We start from the raw sequence: 20,015 nt of genomic DNA, 5'->3' as shown, positions 1-20,015 counted from the left end.
TATATTTTTCAAGTCTGTTTAATGTTTGACCTTTACATGCTGCGTTATGTAAGATTTGCATGTTGTGATTAATATTTTTAATGCGCGTCTGATTTCTACAAGGTAATTTGCAGATGTTAATGCTAATGTGTATAGCACTTGCATTTTATTTATAATGTTCTGTTAGTGTTTATGTATTGCCGTTAACATCCTTGGTATATTTTATCGTGTTGAGTTCATTATTGTTGACAGCTGGTATATATTACACATACAGACAGCAAGCGATGTTATGAGAATAATAAAGCTGGTTGTTTGTGATGTACTCAATGTTGATGTGTGATGGTTTTTTTTATGCATTTTGTATTGTAAACATCTTAGTTAACTAATTGTTAACAGGCCCTCTAATACCATAGCTACTATCTTTTTTCATCAGTAAAAAATGTGGAAACCTTACTTACCTTACTTACTTAAATAAGTAAGTACCTTACTTTATAAGTACACATGTAAAGAAAATAAATTAATGAGAGTTGCATTTGTTTTTTATTTAAATGTTTCTCCATGTGTGGATATTTGTTAGAAACACAAAAAACAAATTCTTTTCAAATGATAAAAGCTAATTCTTTTATGCAAAATATTCAGTATACAAATTTTTTTTACTTTTCAGGGGTTGTGGAGTTAAAAAGATTAATTAAAGGTATAAGATTATTTTTGTATTTAGTTTTTAGCACTACCATAGACAAAAAATTCTTTTTATTTATCCTGGAAAACTATTATTAATTCATCCTGCAATTCCAATCATTAGTTTAACACTTTCCCCTTCTATAACCATCTGACGTCTGTACGGAAAAGAATAGATTTTTTTTCCACCCATTTCATCACATATTTAGTAAACAGCCTATTCTGTGAAAAAATCCTTTTCACAGAGGTAAGATGTGACAAAAGGGATTAATATTTGTAATGCTTCTGTGACTAAATTTCCATATTCACTTTGACCAGCAAGCCAAAATGTATCTAAATCTTCAGATGTGAATTGTAGAAACGTTTTATTGACAGATATTTCAATGAGCTGGTGGTAACTCAACTGGTAACTGAGCAGCTGCAACATTTTTACTGAATGGATTCAGTACTCATCTCTTCAAGAAATCATTTTTATCTTCCAAAAATTATTCTGCCAACTGAATTTTTAGCTCAAGCAAGTGCATCTTCATGCTATCAAAACTCTGGTGAATAATAATGTCTTCTTTATCCAAATTCTTTTCAATATAACTGGAAGTGAGTGGAAACATATTAAAATTTTTGCTTTGAAGGTGAATAATCCAGATATCAAGCTTATAATGAAATTTGTCGTCTCATTAATAAAATGTTTTTATTACATCCTTGTAAATTCACATTCAAATCGTTTAAATGAAAAAATACATCAGCTAAGTAAGTCAACAGCAACATGTATTCATTATTCTGTAAAAACATTGAGAATCGCATTTATTTATCCTGGAAAACTATTATTAATTCATCCTGCAATTCCAATCATCGGTTTAACACTTTCCCCACTATAACCATCTGACTTCTTTATGGAAAAGAATAGATTTTTTTTTCACCCATTTCATCACATACTTAGTAAACATCCTATTCTGTAATAGTCGACTTCTAATAAAATTAACCATTTTTACAGCTTTATAAGAATTTATTTGAGAATTTCCAGCATTTTTTTTGTGACAAGAGCACGTTTGTGAAGGAAGCAATGTGTCCATTTCACCCTTGGTATAAGATGATCTTTCAATCTTTTTAGAAATTGAATGAGGAGTAGCGTTGTCGTAAAGAAAAACGACCCCATCGATCAATCTTTCGACTTTTCAATCTTTAATGGCTTTACACAAATTTTTTAAAGTCTCACAGTAAGATTCGCCATTAATTGTGGTTCCTCGGGGCATAAATTCACTGTAAGCAACTCCCTCAGAATCGAAAAAGACTGTCAGCATAACCTTTCGAACATGTGAGGATGTTTTCACTTCTTTTGTCTGCGGCGAATTTTTATCTTTCCATTCATGTGATGATTCATGTCTCAGGAGTGTAATGAAGCACCCAGCTCTCATCCCCTGTGATGATTTATTTCAAAAACTGTGGTCCAGTCTGAAATAACGTTGAAGAAAAGAAAGAGCAGACGCAGAACGTTGATGTTTGTGGTTGTCGGTCAACAGATGTGGCACACATCTTACGGTAACCAAGCTGATCGTGAATACTGGCAAACACACTGCCATAACTAATGTTAAGTTCACTTGTAATCTCTCTAATTATAATGCACCGATTGCTCAAGATCATTTCATTCACGCGTTCCGCGTTGCCCGTCTTGTTTGCAGTTGAAGGACGTCCAGCAAGCAGTTTGTCACTCACATTTGTTCTTCCGTTTCTGAACATTTGGCAACATTTTGTGATCATACGGCGTGACATTGCATTCTAACCGTACACCTCAACAATTTGGCATTGAATTTCATAACAATTATTAACTTTCTGCTCACAAAAATCGGGTTACTGAACGCACTTTTCTATGCTGGACGAAGCCTCTAGAGGACACGCCATATTTACGACACTACACACGTACTAAATGTCACACAGAATTGCTGCTGGGAACGTGAAAACAACAACCAGTCCTGCCACCGCAAGATATTAATATATCCCTTTCAGTTCAAGAACACGGAAAGGGTGTAACTTATTTTTTGATCCACCTCTCGTAGATGGCGCATTTCGTTTTTTCACAAATTTATCCACTTTGCTTAAGAATCTGATTGAAAAAAACAGTTACACCGTTTAACAGCAAACTAAAAAACCAAAACCTCAATTATTATTTGCAATGAAACTACGCTTTTAAAACTTTAAATAAAGGTATTAGACGCACGCTTCGCATTCAAAACTAAACTGACGTTCTGCAATCGCTTACACCTCTCTTATACCGCTGAGAGCACAACGTATTCAAATGTATCATATGCATGTTCGAACATGACTCTCTCACAGCGAATATTCTTCAACAGACCAAATTACAAGGTATCAGTGCACATCAAGTTGGAATCTATAAAATGTTCATGTTTTTACACTTAATACATGTTCATACCCGTCGCTATCATTATTTCTCTTTTTATGGTTTGTGTTAAGTGTATGATTTTATTTATGTTTTAATGATGAATCTTTATTTTAATTTTTTAATATTTCTTTACATTGAATCTTAGCTATTTGTTTACGTTGCTGGAAATGCATTACATTTCGGAAAAAACTATAGCAGAAAGAGCCATAAGGTGTGATTGGAAAGTTTTAAGACTGGACTTGTAACTGCAAAATGGTAATACTTGCAGGCTATTGTGATGCATCTGCTTCAAAGTAGCCCCCATCTGACTGAACACAGACTCCAATGGTGTTTCCACTTTTGGAAGCATTACTAGAAATTACCCTCTCCGTATTTGCTTGGATGTCCTCAGTTGAGTCAAATTGGTTCCCTTTCAGCGAAAATTTCAATTTAGAAAACAAGAAGAAATCGGTAGAGGCTTTATCAGGGGAAGATAGGGTTGCAGAAGCAAAAGAATTTGGAATTTCGCCAAAATTTCCGCAATCGACAACGCACAATAAGTCGGTACGTTGTTGTGGTGAAAGACCCAGTTCTTGTCTCGTCAGAGTGCAGACCTTTTCTAACGCAAAGTTTTGTGTAAACGCTGAAGGACAATTTTATAGTATTGCTGGTTGACTATCTGCTCCTAAGGGTAAATTCGTGATGCACAATACCCGTAGAATAGAAGAAAACCATCAACATTGTCTTCACATTCGACCGACTTTTTTGCACTTTCTCGGTCGTGATGAACTTGGACCCTTCCACTGCGATGATTGTGACTTTGGCTCTGGGTCATACCCATTAACCCATGATTCGCTGGTAATTACCCTATTTAACGAATCTGAGTCAGTTTTGGCCCGATTAATCAGTTCTTGGAAATGAATTTCTTGGACACTTGACGCATGTTCAAAGTGATGAACCGTGTAGAAACTAAAATTCAGTTCATCAGTCATCTTCCTAATTGTAATTTTACGGTCAGAACGCACTAAATCGTGAACTTTCGCAATGTTTTCGTTGGTTTTTGAAATGGAAGGCCGGCTGGACCAAGGGTCATCGACCGATTCGCGGCCATCATTGAACCTGTAGAACCAGATAAATCATTTGTCTTGCTCAGACATGTATCTCCGATAGCTATTTTTGAAGGTTCATAAATCTTCGAAGCTGATATCCCCTTAATAATAAAATAAATAAATTTTAAGCTATTACCTGCCTTTGCAAGTAAGAAATACAAGATGTAGAAATTAGATTTTGCAAAGGTTGTGGAATATGTTTAATAGTCTCCTATTATAGACTTACATTTTATAAAAGATATTTTTTAGAAATGCAAGACTTGACAGAAAAGACTTCATTTATTTTATATATACATCAGTGATGTTATGCTTAATGACTCTGATCCCTTGAAAGTAATGACTACATTGTCCTCCGGGTACTGACTATTCATGTTTGAAAAATAACTTTAATATTTAAAGAAAGTGTATATATATATATATATATACATATATATACACGCTTGAATGTGTATGTTGGTATGTTATTAGAATCAAACAAAAAGTTGAAAAACTGAAATATTTACAATAATATTACCTTATAATATAACCTTTTTTCTCTGTTATTCACCTTGAAACTTGTGAATGGGGGAATATGGTAAAGAATTTTATAAAAATTTGCCTGACAGCAAATTTTTATAGGCTACAAAAGGGAAGGGGAAACGTGTTTTGTCCTTTAACAATCTTACATTTTCATGGTGACTGCTGCAAAAATTCCATGCTACCTAAAATATAACTATGTTTTGACCAGTGACTGAGTTGATTGATAATGTTCGTAAAACATTCAATTTAATATGAAACTTTTGAAAGGTGTATAAATGACAATTAGTTCTTTTTCTTTTGCAGATATTAGTACAATGAGCACAAGCAAATCATTAAGGGTTGATGGATGCTGTCAAACAAGAGTACCTGCATGGACACAATATTTTAATTACCCAACTAAAGCAAATATTATAATAGGAACATCAACAATAATATTGGCATTGCTATTTTTATCTGCTGGTATTTTATTATACAGAATAAGTTGTTTGCAACAAAGCTATACAGAAGAATTTACAGCAACAAGGTAATATAAATTTTTTTTTTTTTCTATATGTATCTCAGTGAAATGCATTGTTTATTAACAGACATGATAAAACCATGTCATGGAAGTTATGATGGTTATAAGCTGATATGAAAATTATAAATTTGTGAGAATGTAATTAAAGAATACTTTAGTCATGAAAGTTTATAAAAGTGGTAGAGATAGCCTAAAAACCAGATTTAGTTGGTTAGCCAAGATATTTGCGTTTTGATACAAAAACCATGGAGATCTCTTTAAGAGGCAGGTAACATTTTCTTTAGGTGTAGTAAGCTAAACTAACCACATGCTTTTATAAATACTTTTTGTCTAAAGTTGTACTTTCATTTATTAATAAATAAAAAATATTAAACTGTTTTATTTCAAATAAAATCTTCTATAAATACATAGTATTTACATATATATTTTATAGTGTTTTATTTCGGTTCTAGCCACTCACTTACAAAATAATGTTTTTAAAAATTCAACTTCCTGTTTGTAAAACTTAGGGTTGAAATTTCTTGGTGAATCATGATAATTATGATAATATAATCATTATAATCATGATAATCTCACTTTAGGAATTGTACATTTTAACTTCAGTGATTATTCTTTAATTTTTAGTTATTTATAAGAATTTTTAGTTATGAATTTAAGGTGTTCAAATACCAAAATTAAATCTTATTTCTAGCAAATTTATTATTTTGAATGTTATAATTCATCATAATCATTTCTGCAAATATAATTCTAAAATTCCTTTAATCAAAATTTCTGGTATACTCTTTAATTATTTAAAAAAGGGCTATTTCAAATAATATAAATCCAGAGACCTGTGCTTTACATGTGTTCTTCAAAGAACAAGCTTAGAAAAAAATTACTAAACTAGTGGTAGACATGATGAACAAGAAGATAGGGAGGAGAGTGGAGTATTTCAAGACGCATAGCGATAGAATCATTGTAATAAGGATAAAATCAAAACCTAAACCGACAACGATTGTTAACGTCTATATGCCTACAAGCGCCCATGATGATGATGAGGTAGAGTGTGTATACGAAGAGATTGATGCAGCAATTAAACTCGTAAAAGGAGATGAAAATTTAATAATAGTTGGAGATTGGAAAGCAAGCATTGGAAAAGGCAAGGAAGTATTATAGTGGGTGAATACGGGCTGGGCAAAAGGAATGAAAGAGGGGACCGACTTATAGAGTTTTGCACGAAGTATAATTTAGTAATTGCCAACACCCAATTTAAAAATCATAATAGAAGAATATACACTTGGAAAAAGCCAGGCGATACTGCAAGGTATCAGATAGATTATATCATGGTTAAGCAAAGATTTAGAAATCAACTCGTTGACTGCAAAACTTACCCTGGAGCAGACATTGATAGCGACCATAATTTGGTGATAATGAAATGTAGATTGGGGTTTAAAAACCTCAAGAAAAGGTGTCAGATGAATCGGTGGAATTTAGAGAGGCTTGAGGAAGAGGAGGTAAAGAAGATTTTTGAGGAGGACATCGCAAGAGGTCTGAGTAAAAAAGATAAGGTAGTAAATGAAGAAGAAGAATGGGAGAATGTTAAAAAGGAAATTCTTAAATCAGCAGAAGCAAACTTAGGCGGAATAAAGAGAACTGGTAGAAAACCTTGGGTTTCAGACGATTTATTGCAGCTGATGAATGAATATAGAAAATATAAGAATGCTAGTGATGAAGAAAGTAAAAGGAACTATCGGCAATTAAGAAATGCTATAAACAGGAAGTGCAAACTGGCAAAAGAAGAGTGGATTAAAGAAAAGTGTTCAGAAGTGGAAAAAGAAATGAACATTGGTAAAATAGACGGAGCATACAGGAAAGTTAAGGAAAATTTTGGGGTGCATAAATTAAAACCTAATAATGTGTTAAACAAAGATGGTACACCAATAAATAATACGAAAGGTAAAGTCGATAGATGGGTGGAATATCTTGAAGAGTTATACGGAGGAAATGAATTAGAAAATGGTGTTATAGAGGAAGAAGAGGAAGTTGAGGAGGATGAAATGGGAGAAACAATACTGAGATCTGAATTTAAGAGAGCATTAAAAGATTTAAATGGCAGAAAGGCTCCTGGAATAGACGGAATACCTGTAGAATTACTGCGCAGTGCAGGTGAGAAAGCGATTGATAGATTATACAAACTGGTGTGTAATATTTATGAAAAAGGGGAATTTCCGTCAGACTTCAAAAAAAGTGTTATAGTAATGATACCAAAGAAAGCAGGGGCAGATAAATGTGAAGAATACAGAATAATTAGTTTAACTAGTCATGCATCAAAAGTCTTAACTAGAATTCTATACAGAAGAATTGAGAGGAGAGTGGAAGAAGTGTTAGGAGAAGACCAATTTGGTTTCAGGAAAAGTATAGGGACAAGGGAAGCAATTTTAGGCCTCAGATTAATAGTTGAAGGAAGATTAAAGAAAAACAAACTGACATACTTGGCGTTTATAGACCTAGAAAAGGCATTCGATAACGTAGACTGGAATAAAATGTTCAGCATTTTAAAAAAAAAGGGTTCAAATACAGAGATAGAAGAACAATTGCTAACATGTACAGGAACCAAACAGCAACAGTAACAATTGAAGAACATAAGAAAGAAGCCATAATAAGAAAGGGAGTCCGACAAGGATGTTCCCTATCTCCGTTACTTTTTAATCTTTACATGGAGCTAGCAGTTAATGATGTTAAAGAACAACTTAGATTCGGAGTAACAGTACAAGGTGAAAAGATAAAGATGCTACGATTTGCTGATGATATAGTAATTCTAGCCGAGAGTAAAAAGGATTTAGAAGAAACAATGATGCCGTTCATTGTTGTGTGAAATTAGGAGGAGAAAAGATTATGGAGGTAGAAGAATTTTGTTATTTGGGAAGTAGAATTACTAAAGATGGACGAAGAAGGAGCGATATAAAATGCCGAAAAGCACAAGCTAAACGAGCCTTCAGTAAGAAATATAATTTGTTTACATCAAAAATTAATTTAAATGTCAGGAAAAGATTTTTGAAAGTGTATGTTTGGAGTGTCGCTTTATATGGAAGTGAAACTTGGACAACCGGAGTATCTGAGAAGAAAAGATTAGAAGCTTTTGAAATGTGGTGCTATAGGAGAATGTTAAAAATCAGATGGGTGGATAAAGTGACAAATGAAGAGGTATTGCGGCAAATAGATGAAGAAAGAAGCATTTGGAAAAATATAGTTAAAAGAAGAGACAGACTTATAGGCCACACACTAAGGCATCCTGGAATAGTCGCTTTAATATTGGAAGGACAGGTAGTAGGGAAAAATTGTGTAGGCAGGCCACGTTTGGAATATGTAAAACAAATTGTTAGGGATGTAGGATGTAGAGGGTATACTGAAATGAAACGACTAGCACTAGATAGGGAATCTTGGAGAGCTGCATCAAACCAGTCAAATAACTGAAGACAAAGAAAAAAGTGGTAGACAAGATCTTGGTGAAATGCATGTAACCACATTATCATTCATTCACCTTGCAGCACAATGAATGTTAAATTTGAATTAATTTACTAATAATACTAATACTGAGGTAGAAAACTGATGATTTCTCTTTCCCCAACTTTATGAAGTCTGTCCACAATGTGATCACCTCATAGTATGATCATCCTAGAGCCAGAGACCTACAGCCAACTAGAAAATCTCTAGAAAACAATAATTAGAAAGATATAATCATTATTATTAATTTTTTTTTTTAAATGAACACAATTAAAAGTTAACAAAATGAACATTACGGAACTTCACAAAATTTAACCTTTCCCTTTTACCCGTTCTTCCTTTTCCATTTTCCTCTCCTTTTACCTTTCCTTTCCCCATTTATCTTTCACTTATTTCCCTTTTCCCCTTTTCTTTTTCTCCTTTCCATTTTTGCTTTTTTCTTTTTTCCATTTTCCCCATCTTCCCTTTTCTGATTTTTTCCTTTCTCCCTTTTTCCCCATGCATAAATCGGTCCAGTAGTTGTTTAGTCTATAGCAACACACCTATCGGAAGAAACGTAGGAATGAAATTGTAAAATGTATAGTGCAGCATGTGTGGCTTTTGCATCCAACAGATAGTGATGTTTTTCAAAAAAAGCATGCTTTTACCTGGCACAGGTGTTACATCTATATAATAGTAGGCATATAAAAACATACATGTATTCGAATGCAACGTTGTGTCAAAATTTTAAAGCAATCAGTGAAGAGCTTTTGGAGATATAAGACTTTGAACAAACATTTACATTTTCATTTATATAGATTTCTGATAAATTACTAAATTTTTATGAAATTGGTACAGTATACTGCTTACCTTTGTAAAATATACCAGAAATAAGAATAGGAAATATAAAATCTATAAATTTATCAGGTGATTACATTGTCGGCAGACTTCATAAAGATTGGAGAAGAGAAATTTTTAGTTTAATATCTCAGATTTCTTAAAATAATATTTCTCTCCCTTGTTAATGTTTTTATAAAACAGATATAGTCCAACTTCATACAATTAACTGTGGTTTTTTAACAAACTTCTAATCCCACAGTACTTCATTTGTGAATTTGATCTCATCAATTCTCCCCACACCTTAAATATTAACTTAACAAATGAACTGATTACAACAGTAGCCATGTAGACTCTTGAAAAACTATAAAAAAAATCTGTGGACATTTTATGGAATTAAAAGTATTATGTAAAATATTTATTACATAAATATTATACAAATATTGAAAACATTAAACTTTATAATTTATTTTCTAGTCCAGTAATAATTCATAAAAATTGTAATCAGCTAACATTATCTACTTATTCTTCATTTTTTCAATCGCCCATAAATTTTTTATATCCATAAATTTATGGAGTTGAGAAAATATTTTTGTGTTAAATACATACTAATTTCTTAAAAGTAAAAAAATATTGTGTTTGTTTTTAGTGTTTTAAATTATGTTATATAATTTGTTTCAGATCTATGATGCAAATACAGGAGTTTCTCAGCTCAAATTTACACCACATTTCAAAAGTAAGTGATTAATAATCTTGTCAATATTTACACTATCTTAATAATATAAATAATTTTTATGTTATTTATATTAATTATTTTTTAACTACACCTTAAAACCAGATTAGTAGTTAAGAATATTATAAAATTTGCCAAATTCTTAGCTTTGTAAGAATTCAAGGCAATGAACAAACTGATTTAGCAGCCTAAGAAGCCTTTACGCAGTTAACCTTAATGTACAAGAAGACAGTTATATAAACAGTTAGAAGACAATTGTATAATAAACGTTATAAAATGTTGATTAAGATCATCTGCAAACTGAATATCATTATCAATAATAAGCTAGATCACAATAAATATGTTGATATGTTGTCTGTCAATGACCATTAGGAGTGAAGCCTTATAAAAACAAAAATGATTTTTTAATGAGAAATTAGATCAATTTTACACTAAATAAATGTTTCATAATAAACATTGTAACACTTACAATCACTCTTGTAATTTTCTACATTGCTGTTTTATTCTGTAGTTTCTGCTGATGTCATTGGTGACAGTTTTATCTAAAATAAGAATGTAGTAATCCCTTGGTTTAATGTGATTTGATTTACGCAATTTTGAATTGTCGTTGATTTTATAACACTGTCCCTTGACTTAAAGCGGGTCTGATTTCAAATTAACACGGTTAGAATTACTGTATATAAGATATAAAATAATATTCCCAAAAAAATTCTTGAAAAGGTTTTTCGGTAAACAGTAAACATGGACTTATATACACATGTAATGCAATAAACAATGAAATAGTTTCCCCTTTCATTAATAGCATACTGAAGCATGTTGAACCACTTGGTAATATTGAAGTGTTTGGTTTATTAACATACAGTCAGTCAGCCATCAGCTGTTCAGAGAATACGTCATGTTGATTTTTCTGTCTTATGTTACATTACCATGCAGTATATAATTCTGATCGGTTTGTGTTCAAGGCGTGATAAAAAGGCTACAGTATGTACAGTATTTGTAATTTATTGTATGAGATATTTTAGGATTTTGTTGTGAATTATTTACATATTACTGTTTTATTTTATATTTTTCGTGTTTTTAACTATGTCTGACCTTAAATGTATGGTAAAGAGAAGGAAAACTATCACTCTTGAGACAAAGGGTTGGAGGTGATAAAAAACCATGATGATGGTTTATGAAACATTGATATCGCAAATCATCTGGGCCTTGTCAAATCAGCAGTTTGCTGGAAAAAATGCTGTTCCTGTTCAGGGTTCACGAATGTCTTATTTATAATCTCCTTTAATGGTTGAACTTCAAAAACTTTTGAACATTTTCATAGAAGATTGTACTCAACATCGGATTCCCATGAAAACTATTACTATTTGTGAAAGAGCATTAAGTTTGCGTGAACTATTAAGACCTAAATACCGTGCTGAAGATATCAACCCATTCAGTGCAAGCAAAGGACAGTTTGAAAATTTTTTAAAATTAGAAAAGGTTCAAACCTGCATGGCATTTTGATTCAATATGAAACAGCTGGTGCAAATGAAGAAGCCAAAAATTTTTTTTAAAAATCTCCAAATTATCATGAAAGAAGGAGGATATACATCACAGTAACTATTTAATGTTGACGAAACGGCAATTCTCTGGAAAAAGATACCTAAACATACTTTTATTGAAAAAGAAGAACGCCATATTCCCAGTTTTAAAGTATCTAAAGATTGATTAATACTTTTATTTGGAGGAAATGCGAAGAGGAACTGTAAACTAAAACCATTGCTAGTATATCACTCAAAAAATCTGCATGCTTTTAAAGGAATTAACAATCTCTTCCCATGTACTGGACATCCAACCAAAAAGCACGGGTAACGAGGTGCATTTTTTCTGACCAATTTAAGAATTGTTTTAGCCTGCAACTAAAAAATCTTTACACGAAAAACAATTTTACACACAAAGCCGTTCTACTACTCGATAACGCTCCAGGACATCCAACTCCAAGGAATTGAAAGCAATTAATTTGCATGTAAAAGTCGTTTATATGCCTGCAAATATATCACTGATACAGTCATGCGATCAAGGATTGATAACCACATTCATTGCTTACTGTCTTAAAAAACATTTTCTCAGGTGGTTTCTGAGTTCAAGCAATGAAATCTGTGATTTGCGAAAGTTCTGGAAAAAATATAATATCCTTCATGCTGTACACAATTTTTAAAAAGCTTGGAATGAAATCAAAGAGAGTACACTTTGTAGAGTATGGCCCAAGCTGTATCAAGATGATGATCAAGATCAAACTGCATTCAGCGATATCGGAAAAGGAATTACAAGTACTAGTAATAATGAAGTTATGCAACTCACCAGCAGTGTAGGGCTCAAATTCGAGCTGAAGATATAAATTATCTTGTGGAAGGAGATAAACAACTTTTAGAAAACAAAGACTTGTCAGCACTGGCCAAGTTGCCAAATGAGCAGCTAGATGACAATTCAAATAGCAATGACACATTTAAATCAGGGTCATCAAAAATTGACAGCCATGAATCTTCAACCTCATCCTCCCCTTTCTCAGCCACAGTTAATAGTAAAAGGATTGCAGGTGGCATTAGAATACATCAAAAAATTTTCTGATTACGCAACTGAAAATGTTCCTGATCAAGAACAAAATACAAAAGTTGTAAGTGGACTGTTAAGTGATATGAAATGCTACAAGATGGTGCTAGATCAGTTGCAGCTATCAGCAAAACAGAGTAAACTGGACAGTTATTTTAAGAAACCAAAGCGAACTAAATCAGAAGTTTTTTTTTAATATTCCTTATTGTATTTAGGCCTATATACATTTATTTTAAGGTAACTATTTTTTTAATAATACTGTACTGTATGTAATCATATTTTCTGTACTGGATTGGATTTATATTCTATTAATTAAAGCATGTTTAGACAAACTGTCTAAAAATTATGTCTTCTACCTGCAAAAAATAATTACTAATTTAGCCTATTAAATACATACACATACAGATACTATACTGTACAGTAGTACAGTACTGTACTGTTCCTTTTTATGAGAAAGCAGTTTTGATTTATGCGGTTTTAATAGAAAATTTTCAGGGATGAATTAGTGTAAATCTAGGGATCCCTGAATATATTTAGTATATAATCAAAAAGTGTATTGGTTTTGTATTATATCTGTTCACTAATATATCAGAGTTCAGCATCATTATTCATTTGTGTAGTTCATAGTATACAAACAAATAGTTAAATTTTTTAGATGGCCTTTTTTGGATTATTGTTTATATTGGTAAGTTAGTGATTTGTTTCTATGAAGTGATGGTTGGCAAATATTGACTATATTTCTGTAGAGTACTTTTATATGTTTACTTGCAACAGCAGCTCCATATTTTTTTAGTACAGAACTTTGTGTAATCAGAGCAGCAGATTGTATATTTCTGAAACTTGATTTTTGGGTACAGTGGTTTGTTTTGTTGTCTTGACGTTCAAATTTTATAAATTTATGAATAATATTTTTTCTAGATCTTTATATATGTAAGAATTTTGTATTCTTTGTTTTGATTATTTTTGTTTTATTGGTTTTTTATAAAGGCACAAATCAGTGAGTGTCATTTTATATTCATTTAAATATGCTAAATATTTTATAGTGTTGAATTCTCCACAAGAACTTCAGATTACATGGGTATATTGATAATCTTTAGATCATGCTTCTAGCTGCTAATGTTTAGTGAGGTTGAGTGTTTGAAGTGTTGAAATAAGTGTGTTATTTTTAGTTTTCTGTATATTTTGAAGTGTTGAAGTGTTGAAATAAGTGTGTTATTTTTAGTTTTCTGTATATTTTGAAATTGTGCTTTGTTAGTTGCTTTTTGTGATGGTAAATCAAGAAGAAAACTTATTTGTTTGTTAAGTTTTTATACAACAAATACATCTGTACAGATGATTTTTTATTATACTATATAATATGTAGTATTTTATTTAATTTTTCATTGTATAGTATTTATAATAATAATATTTATAAGAATCGAAAATCTACGAATTTCATTATGCTGATTATTATATACTTTTTTTATTTTTTTTTAATATAACAATTGTTAATCTAACAAAAAGATTTTGATTTATAAAAATTAAATAAATAAGTTTATTTTAATTTTTAGTTTGCTTGTTTCAGTCCGTAGGATGATAACTATAAAAAGAAGAAAAATAAACAAAACAAATATTTTTGGATTGTAACAGTTAAGTTGAAAATTAAAATAAATTTATTTATTACATTTTTAAGATTCAAAAAACAAAATCTGTTTGTTTTCTATTTGTTAATCTTCCATTCCCTACGGGATCCCTATTACAACATGTTCATAAAGATTTTTAGATTAATAATTGTTATATTAAAAAAAATAATAATTATCAAACCGAATAAAATTCATACAGTTTTTAGATTCTTATAAATATTGTAAAAAACTATATAATAAAAAAATCATCTGCATTAGTGTTTGTATATAAAAAAAAATTAAAATTAGAAAAAACAAGAATAGACTCCAACTCAATTAGACTCCAACTCCAATTCTCGATTATGAGACTGGATGCTTGCCAATTGGTTTCTGGTGCTGTTGTAATTTAGGGATGCAAATAATCTATTAGAACCAATCAAAAATCTTTAAATAGAATTTGCTCAGAAATGGGGCTAAGTTGGAAACTGCAATTTTGAATCTCCTACCTTCATTTAAACATGATGAATACATGTTTCAGATCCTGTGACTGTACACTCAGTCATGAAGCATTCTAAACCACTCAGCAAAGTATAATACTCAGCTACTAAACTGGAGTTTTTTAGGATATTTGCATTAACACCAATTTGTAAAACATTATTCATTTAATTTTTTTAGCAATTTAAAATATTCTTTTAATTTATTCAAAAATATCTCTTGATATTGATATTGATGAAAAAAATGTAATCACTATACAACAAATATATTGAAAACTGTAACTTTGATTTAAATACCAGTTTCAATTAGTCACCTTCCAATTAGTAACCTGTTTCATATATAAAAGATAAACTGTCTGTTTTTATTGTTAATTTATCGTACATTACAAACCCCCCTTTCAGCACTATACCTATCATTGCATTTTAAATATAAAATATAATTTGCTATAATGTATAAATGTGATTCACTACTCATTATCCAAATCTCTGTTAAAATTATAATTTCAGGATACAGTGTGTGTGTGTGTGTGTTTGTGTGTGTGTGTGTTTGTGTGTGTGTGTGTGTGTGTGTTTGTGTGTGTGTGTGTGTGTGTGTGTGTGTGTGTGTGTGTGTGTGTTTGTGTGTGTGTGTGTGTATGTGTGAATGTGTATGTGTGTGCCTGCAAGTTTTATTTCTACCCAACTGTTTACTTTCAGTAAGGTTATTAAAACATTATCTCAAATGTGTGTATGAGTTTGAGGTGTAATTTTTTATTGCATAACTATTTAATCTCATATATAATGAGGTTAAATATATATTATATATATATATTTTTTTTTTTTTTTTGCACATGTATATACTATGTTTTGTTTTTTTTTGTTACATTATATACCACTGTATCAAATAATTATTAACAAATAAATATGAGGGCTGTTTATTTGCAATCTCCCATCGTGCATCTAAGTAAACAAGAAATAGGTGGGAGCCAGGTCTGCGCGTAGTGCGGTTGCGCCCCCCCCCCACCATAATCTCTGCCATTGTCATGTAGTTGTCTGCCATTAATTCTCTGGAGCAACTATACTCAACTTTTAGTAATAAAATCATTTTGTTATGTCAATGTGCCTTTTTTTATAACCCATTGGAGGTTGGAAAAAAAACAGCCCTCGTATTTAAATCCACCAGATGACAGTTCAATAAAAGGTAAGAATATTCACTCGCCTATCTGTCTGTAGCACTTTCAGTGCTTTACCTCCATCAACAGTGGACCATTTTTTATAAAATACACATAATTATAAATAAAATATATATTTAGATATAGTTTTATTTAAAAAAAACATATAGTTGAAATTTTAGAGTTGTTAGTATGTATACTCTATTGACATATTAAAAATTTCCTTTATGTACCATGGTAAGATAAAGAATGTATCAATTTTAACTACACGATTTAAAAAAATATATATTTTTAATTACTTATTAATTATGTGTATTTTATAAAAACTGGTCAGCTGATGATGGAGTTAACACTCTGAAAGTGCTACAGACAGACAGAGGAGTATATACGTCTTACACTGATGTTACATTTCTTGCTTGGCCTGATTATATTGATTTGGCAAAAGTACACTCACCAAAATTAATTGTCTGGGTACACAAAAGTAATGTACATATTAATTAATAATGTGTAATAATCTGTAATATAGAATTGATTTATATTATGTACCCTATCATTAAATTATGTTATCCATGTTTTTCAGGTTAGAAAATCTCTTGAAGCACTGTCAGTGTTAATTGATCAAGAAAATTCATCAAAATTAACTCGAAGCAGTCATAATTTTGATACAGGAACACCTCTGGCAAATAGTTAACATAAAATAATTTGTGATACTGATTCTGATTATTATTTCTATTGTAATCAAATACCTCCCATTAACTAGATCATTTTGTTTTAAATTCTAGAGCATCTTTCAATATTGTATTCTTTTTTTTTAAATTATTTGAATTCATTTAAAATTTAATGCAGATTTATTTTTGGTATCATTTAAAGCAATTAAGGTATAATTTTGCAATTGATATTTTACTATTGATGTCTATTTTTTAGAAGTGATTCATTACAACTTAATCAAATTCTATATTTCTTTCCTTGTAAACATTATATAAAAAACAACTGCTTTTTTAAACCAAGCTTGGATTCTCCTGGTTCCTAAAACTTAATTTACAAGCTTATAGGCAATCTAACGATTCTATAAACATTCAGATCGTTCAGATCGTTAATACAAAGTTCTGAGTTCGTAGTTTAAGTTTCATAAAAACAATACAAATAGATAAAAAATAATCTCAATATATTTTTTCTGGAAAATAATCTAGGCCATAGAATATTAAAAATGAACTTTGTTCAAGGGTATTTTTCTGGATCTGATGACTTCTATGGAATAGGACTGATTTTTCCAGATTCCTTCTGAAAGCTTGTCTTAATCAATTATTGTAGTACGCTTGCCTTAAAAATTGTCCATTTCCAGATTTTGATTTTTATAACCTCTATTATTTTCTGTAATTGTTTAGTCTTTTATTCAAGTTAGTTTCTTGCTTCTTTCACAATACAAACAAGTTAGCTGTTTTCCTCATCATCTCTCCTGGTCTTTAGATTTTATTACAGTTCATCCTTTTCATATTTAAGATTCATGAAAATCTATTACTTTATAATATAATGATTACCTAACCATTTATTATTTTTTAAATACTTTGTAGTAACATTCCTTTGTGTCAGCAACTCAACTCAAGAAAAAGTTTTAAATAAATTAAAATTTTAACTAGCCGTGCACATAATAAAAATTATAAAATCCAATAATATTTTCCACAGTTGTAAATGTTAAGTGATTGATTAAAACCAAAATGAATGGGCAAATTAATAAATAGAGAAGTAGTGATGTTTAGTAGTACAACTCACTTACATAAATTTTATTTTTATTTTTTATATTTCCGGGGTAAACCTTTTTACATATTTAGAAACTGATTTCACTTTAGGTCTTCCTTAAAGAACAAAAATGTTACTTTCAAAAAAAAATTCTTTAAACTATTTTTATAAATAACATGTTATAGTTGATATAAATATTTCATTCAATAATAACCTGTTAGTTTTTATATGTAGAAATATTTTTAAGTAGAATTGTATATTTTATTCTCAATAGGGTTTTAGTTGAAATTTCAATATCCCTCAGCTTCATAAAATTAAGTCTTCCTTTAAAAATATTTAAGTAGGTGCATTTTATTCTTATAAGATTTAAAATACCATAAGAATTTCATGAATTTATTATAATCAAATTTATATTTAATTCTAAGTATGGATTTTGTAGGATGTACATGCTTATTTAACAAATTTTTAAATTATAATTATTAAAAATATAGTTTATAGCATTAAATTTGTTCTCAGTGAACAAAGAATTTCATTCTGATGTTGAATATTCTCAATGATCTGTGGTATAGTAAAATCATCTGTAATAATTGTCCCAGCTTTTATATCATAGATCTGGCTATACTTTATACAATATACATTTCGATGGACACACAAAAGGACATACCAAAAAATAGTCACGTCACTTAACATATCAAACTACCCAACAGTAATAACAAATCATACACATATAAGCATAGAAACTAATATAAAACACATACACACAGCGCATAATGAACAAAAACTCAATACATTATTATAACAGAAGGAAATTCACAAACACATCTGCAGGCTACAGCCCAAAAATATTATTAATGACCATATGATAATGATGGTCATAGTCATTATCATATGGTCATAGTCATTATAAATATTATAATGACTTAATTTAGATATATCCTTTACAGAATAATTACTAGGTTTGTAAACTCCTTCCTTTTTCACGCATTAATATATATTTTTCAATTCATTGTTCATGAAGAACAAATTTAGAGCTTCTATAGTAAAGTTTTTTATAATAGTTTTAATTAAATTTTATGTACCATTTTGATTACCTTTGGTTCAAAACAATATATATTTAGTGTTTTTGTGCACAAATGTGAATACATTTTGAACCGGACTGAAGTTAAGAAACAAAAATCTTTTTTTAGTATTATATTTATTAAAGTATCATGAATTAATAATATGTATAAATGTAGATTTTACGAAAAATATTTTTAGGTAATTAATAGAAAATTAAGATCTTTTCTGTTATTTAACCACAACTTCTTAATTATACTAATTTCAAAATATGAACTATTATGGCTGTGATAGCCATAAGTAAACATACTTAACTAATCTTATTCTGACCCCTCTATGGTATTTCATATCATTACTTAACTTTAACAATAAGTTGTTGAAAAAATGTAAATTACAGTATTTTTTACATAACATTGATCACAACTTCTCCCATTAACCATCTCATAATCTATGTTAAGTGTCCATTAAAGTTGTATTAATATAATTAGCAGAAAAGGTCTAAATTTTGGTAATTTTATTTTATGTTAAAGTTGAAGTTAGCTTTCAAAATATAATCTTGCTCTCTATAAACAATTAATTTTAAATTATTATAATGAATAATGTCAGTGTGTAATAATTAATCCTCATATTTTTATACTACTTATGGTATCTTTATTTGATACATTAACTGGTATTATAAAACAGTATGAACACATATTTAAAATGTCCCAATCATATGTAGCATTAGGGGAGGAATAATAACTCATCCCCTTGTAAAATTTGTGTTGTTGATTATATTCAGTGAAATAAGTTATGTATTTTTAAGTAATATATATATATTTAGGTAATGTATTCGAATGATTTTATTTGGATATTGTTAGTTGTATCTATACCTTGAATTTTGAATAAAATTAGAGCTAAAATGTTTACTTTCTGTTTAAATTTAATAAAAACCAAACAAAAAAAAAAATCATAAAAGCAGAAGAGAGTAAAACTATATTATTAGTATTTACCTATAGTTAACTATGCTGCAATTCAAAATACTTGGTCTATTCTTTCTTGAAAATAATATTAGAATTATTAGAATACGTCACTGTCACTATGTCTAAGGGTCCATGTAATACAACCTTACTAGCATCAAGAAGTAGTATTAAAAATGTCATCATTTGTTTAAGCAAAGCTAGTGATTGCTTGGAAGAG

At 30.0% G+C, this 20,015-nt stretch overlaps 1 protein-coding gene across 6 annotated transcripts in view; it reads left to right on the top strand.

Annotated features, from left to right (window-relative positions):
* The window catches only part of LOC142318754 (uncharacterized), a 90,514-nt gene extending 70,770 nt beyond the window's left edge, over nucleotides 1-19,744 (top strand). For 5 of the 6 annotated variants that reach the window (XM_075355201.1, XM_075355192.1, XM_075355219.1 and 2 more), the window contains 3 exons: nucleotides 4,963-5,182; nucleotides 10,157-10,211; nucleotides 16,624-19,744. In XM_075355201.1, the coding sequence (XP_075211316.1) occupies nucleotides 4,963-5,182; nucleotides 10,157-10,211; nucleotides 16,624-16,734 (386 nt within the window). In that variant the 3' untranslated portion in view covers nucleotides 16,735-19,744. Of the gene's footprint in view, nucleotides 1-4,962; nucleotides 5,183-10,156; nucleotides 10,212-14,361; nucleotides 14,426-16,623 lie in introns of all 6 variants that reach the window. The other variant, XR_012755044.1, reaches the window with a different exon arrangement.
* Nucleotides 19,745-20,015: the final 271 nt, after the last annotated feature.

This window comes from Lycorma delicatula, chromosome 1 (genome assembly GCF_047948215.1).
Source record: "Lycorma delicatula isolate Av1 chromosome 1, ASM4794821v1, whole genome shotgun sequence".
Taxonomy (NCBI): domain Eukaryota; kingdom Metazoa; phylum Arthropoda; class Insecta; order Hemiptera; family Fulgoridae; genus Lycorma; species Lycorma delicatula.
This window is presented reverse-complemented; position numbering and strand designations above follow the sequence as displayed.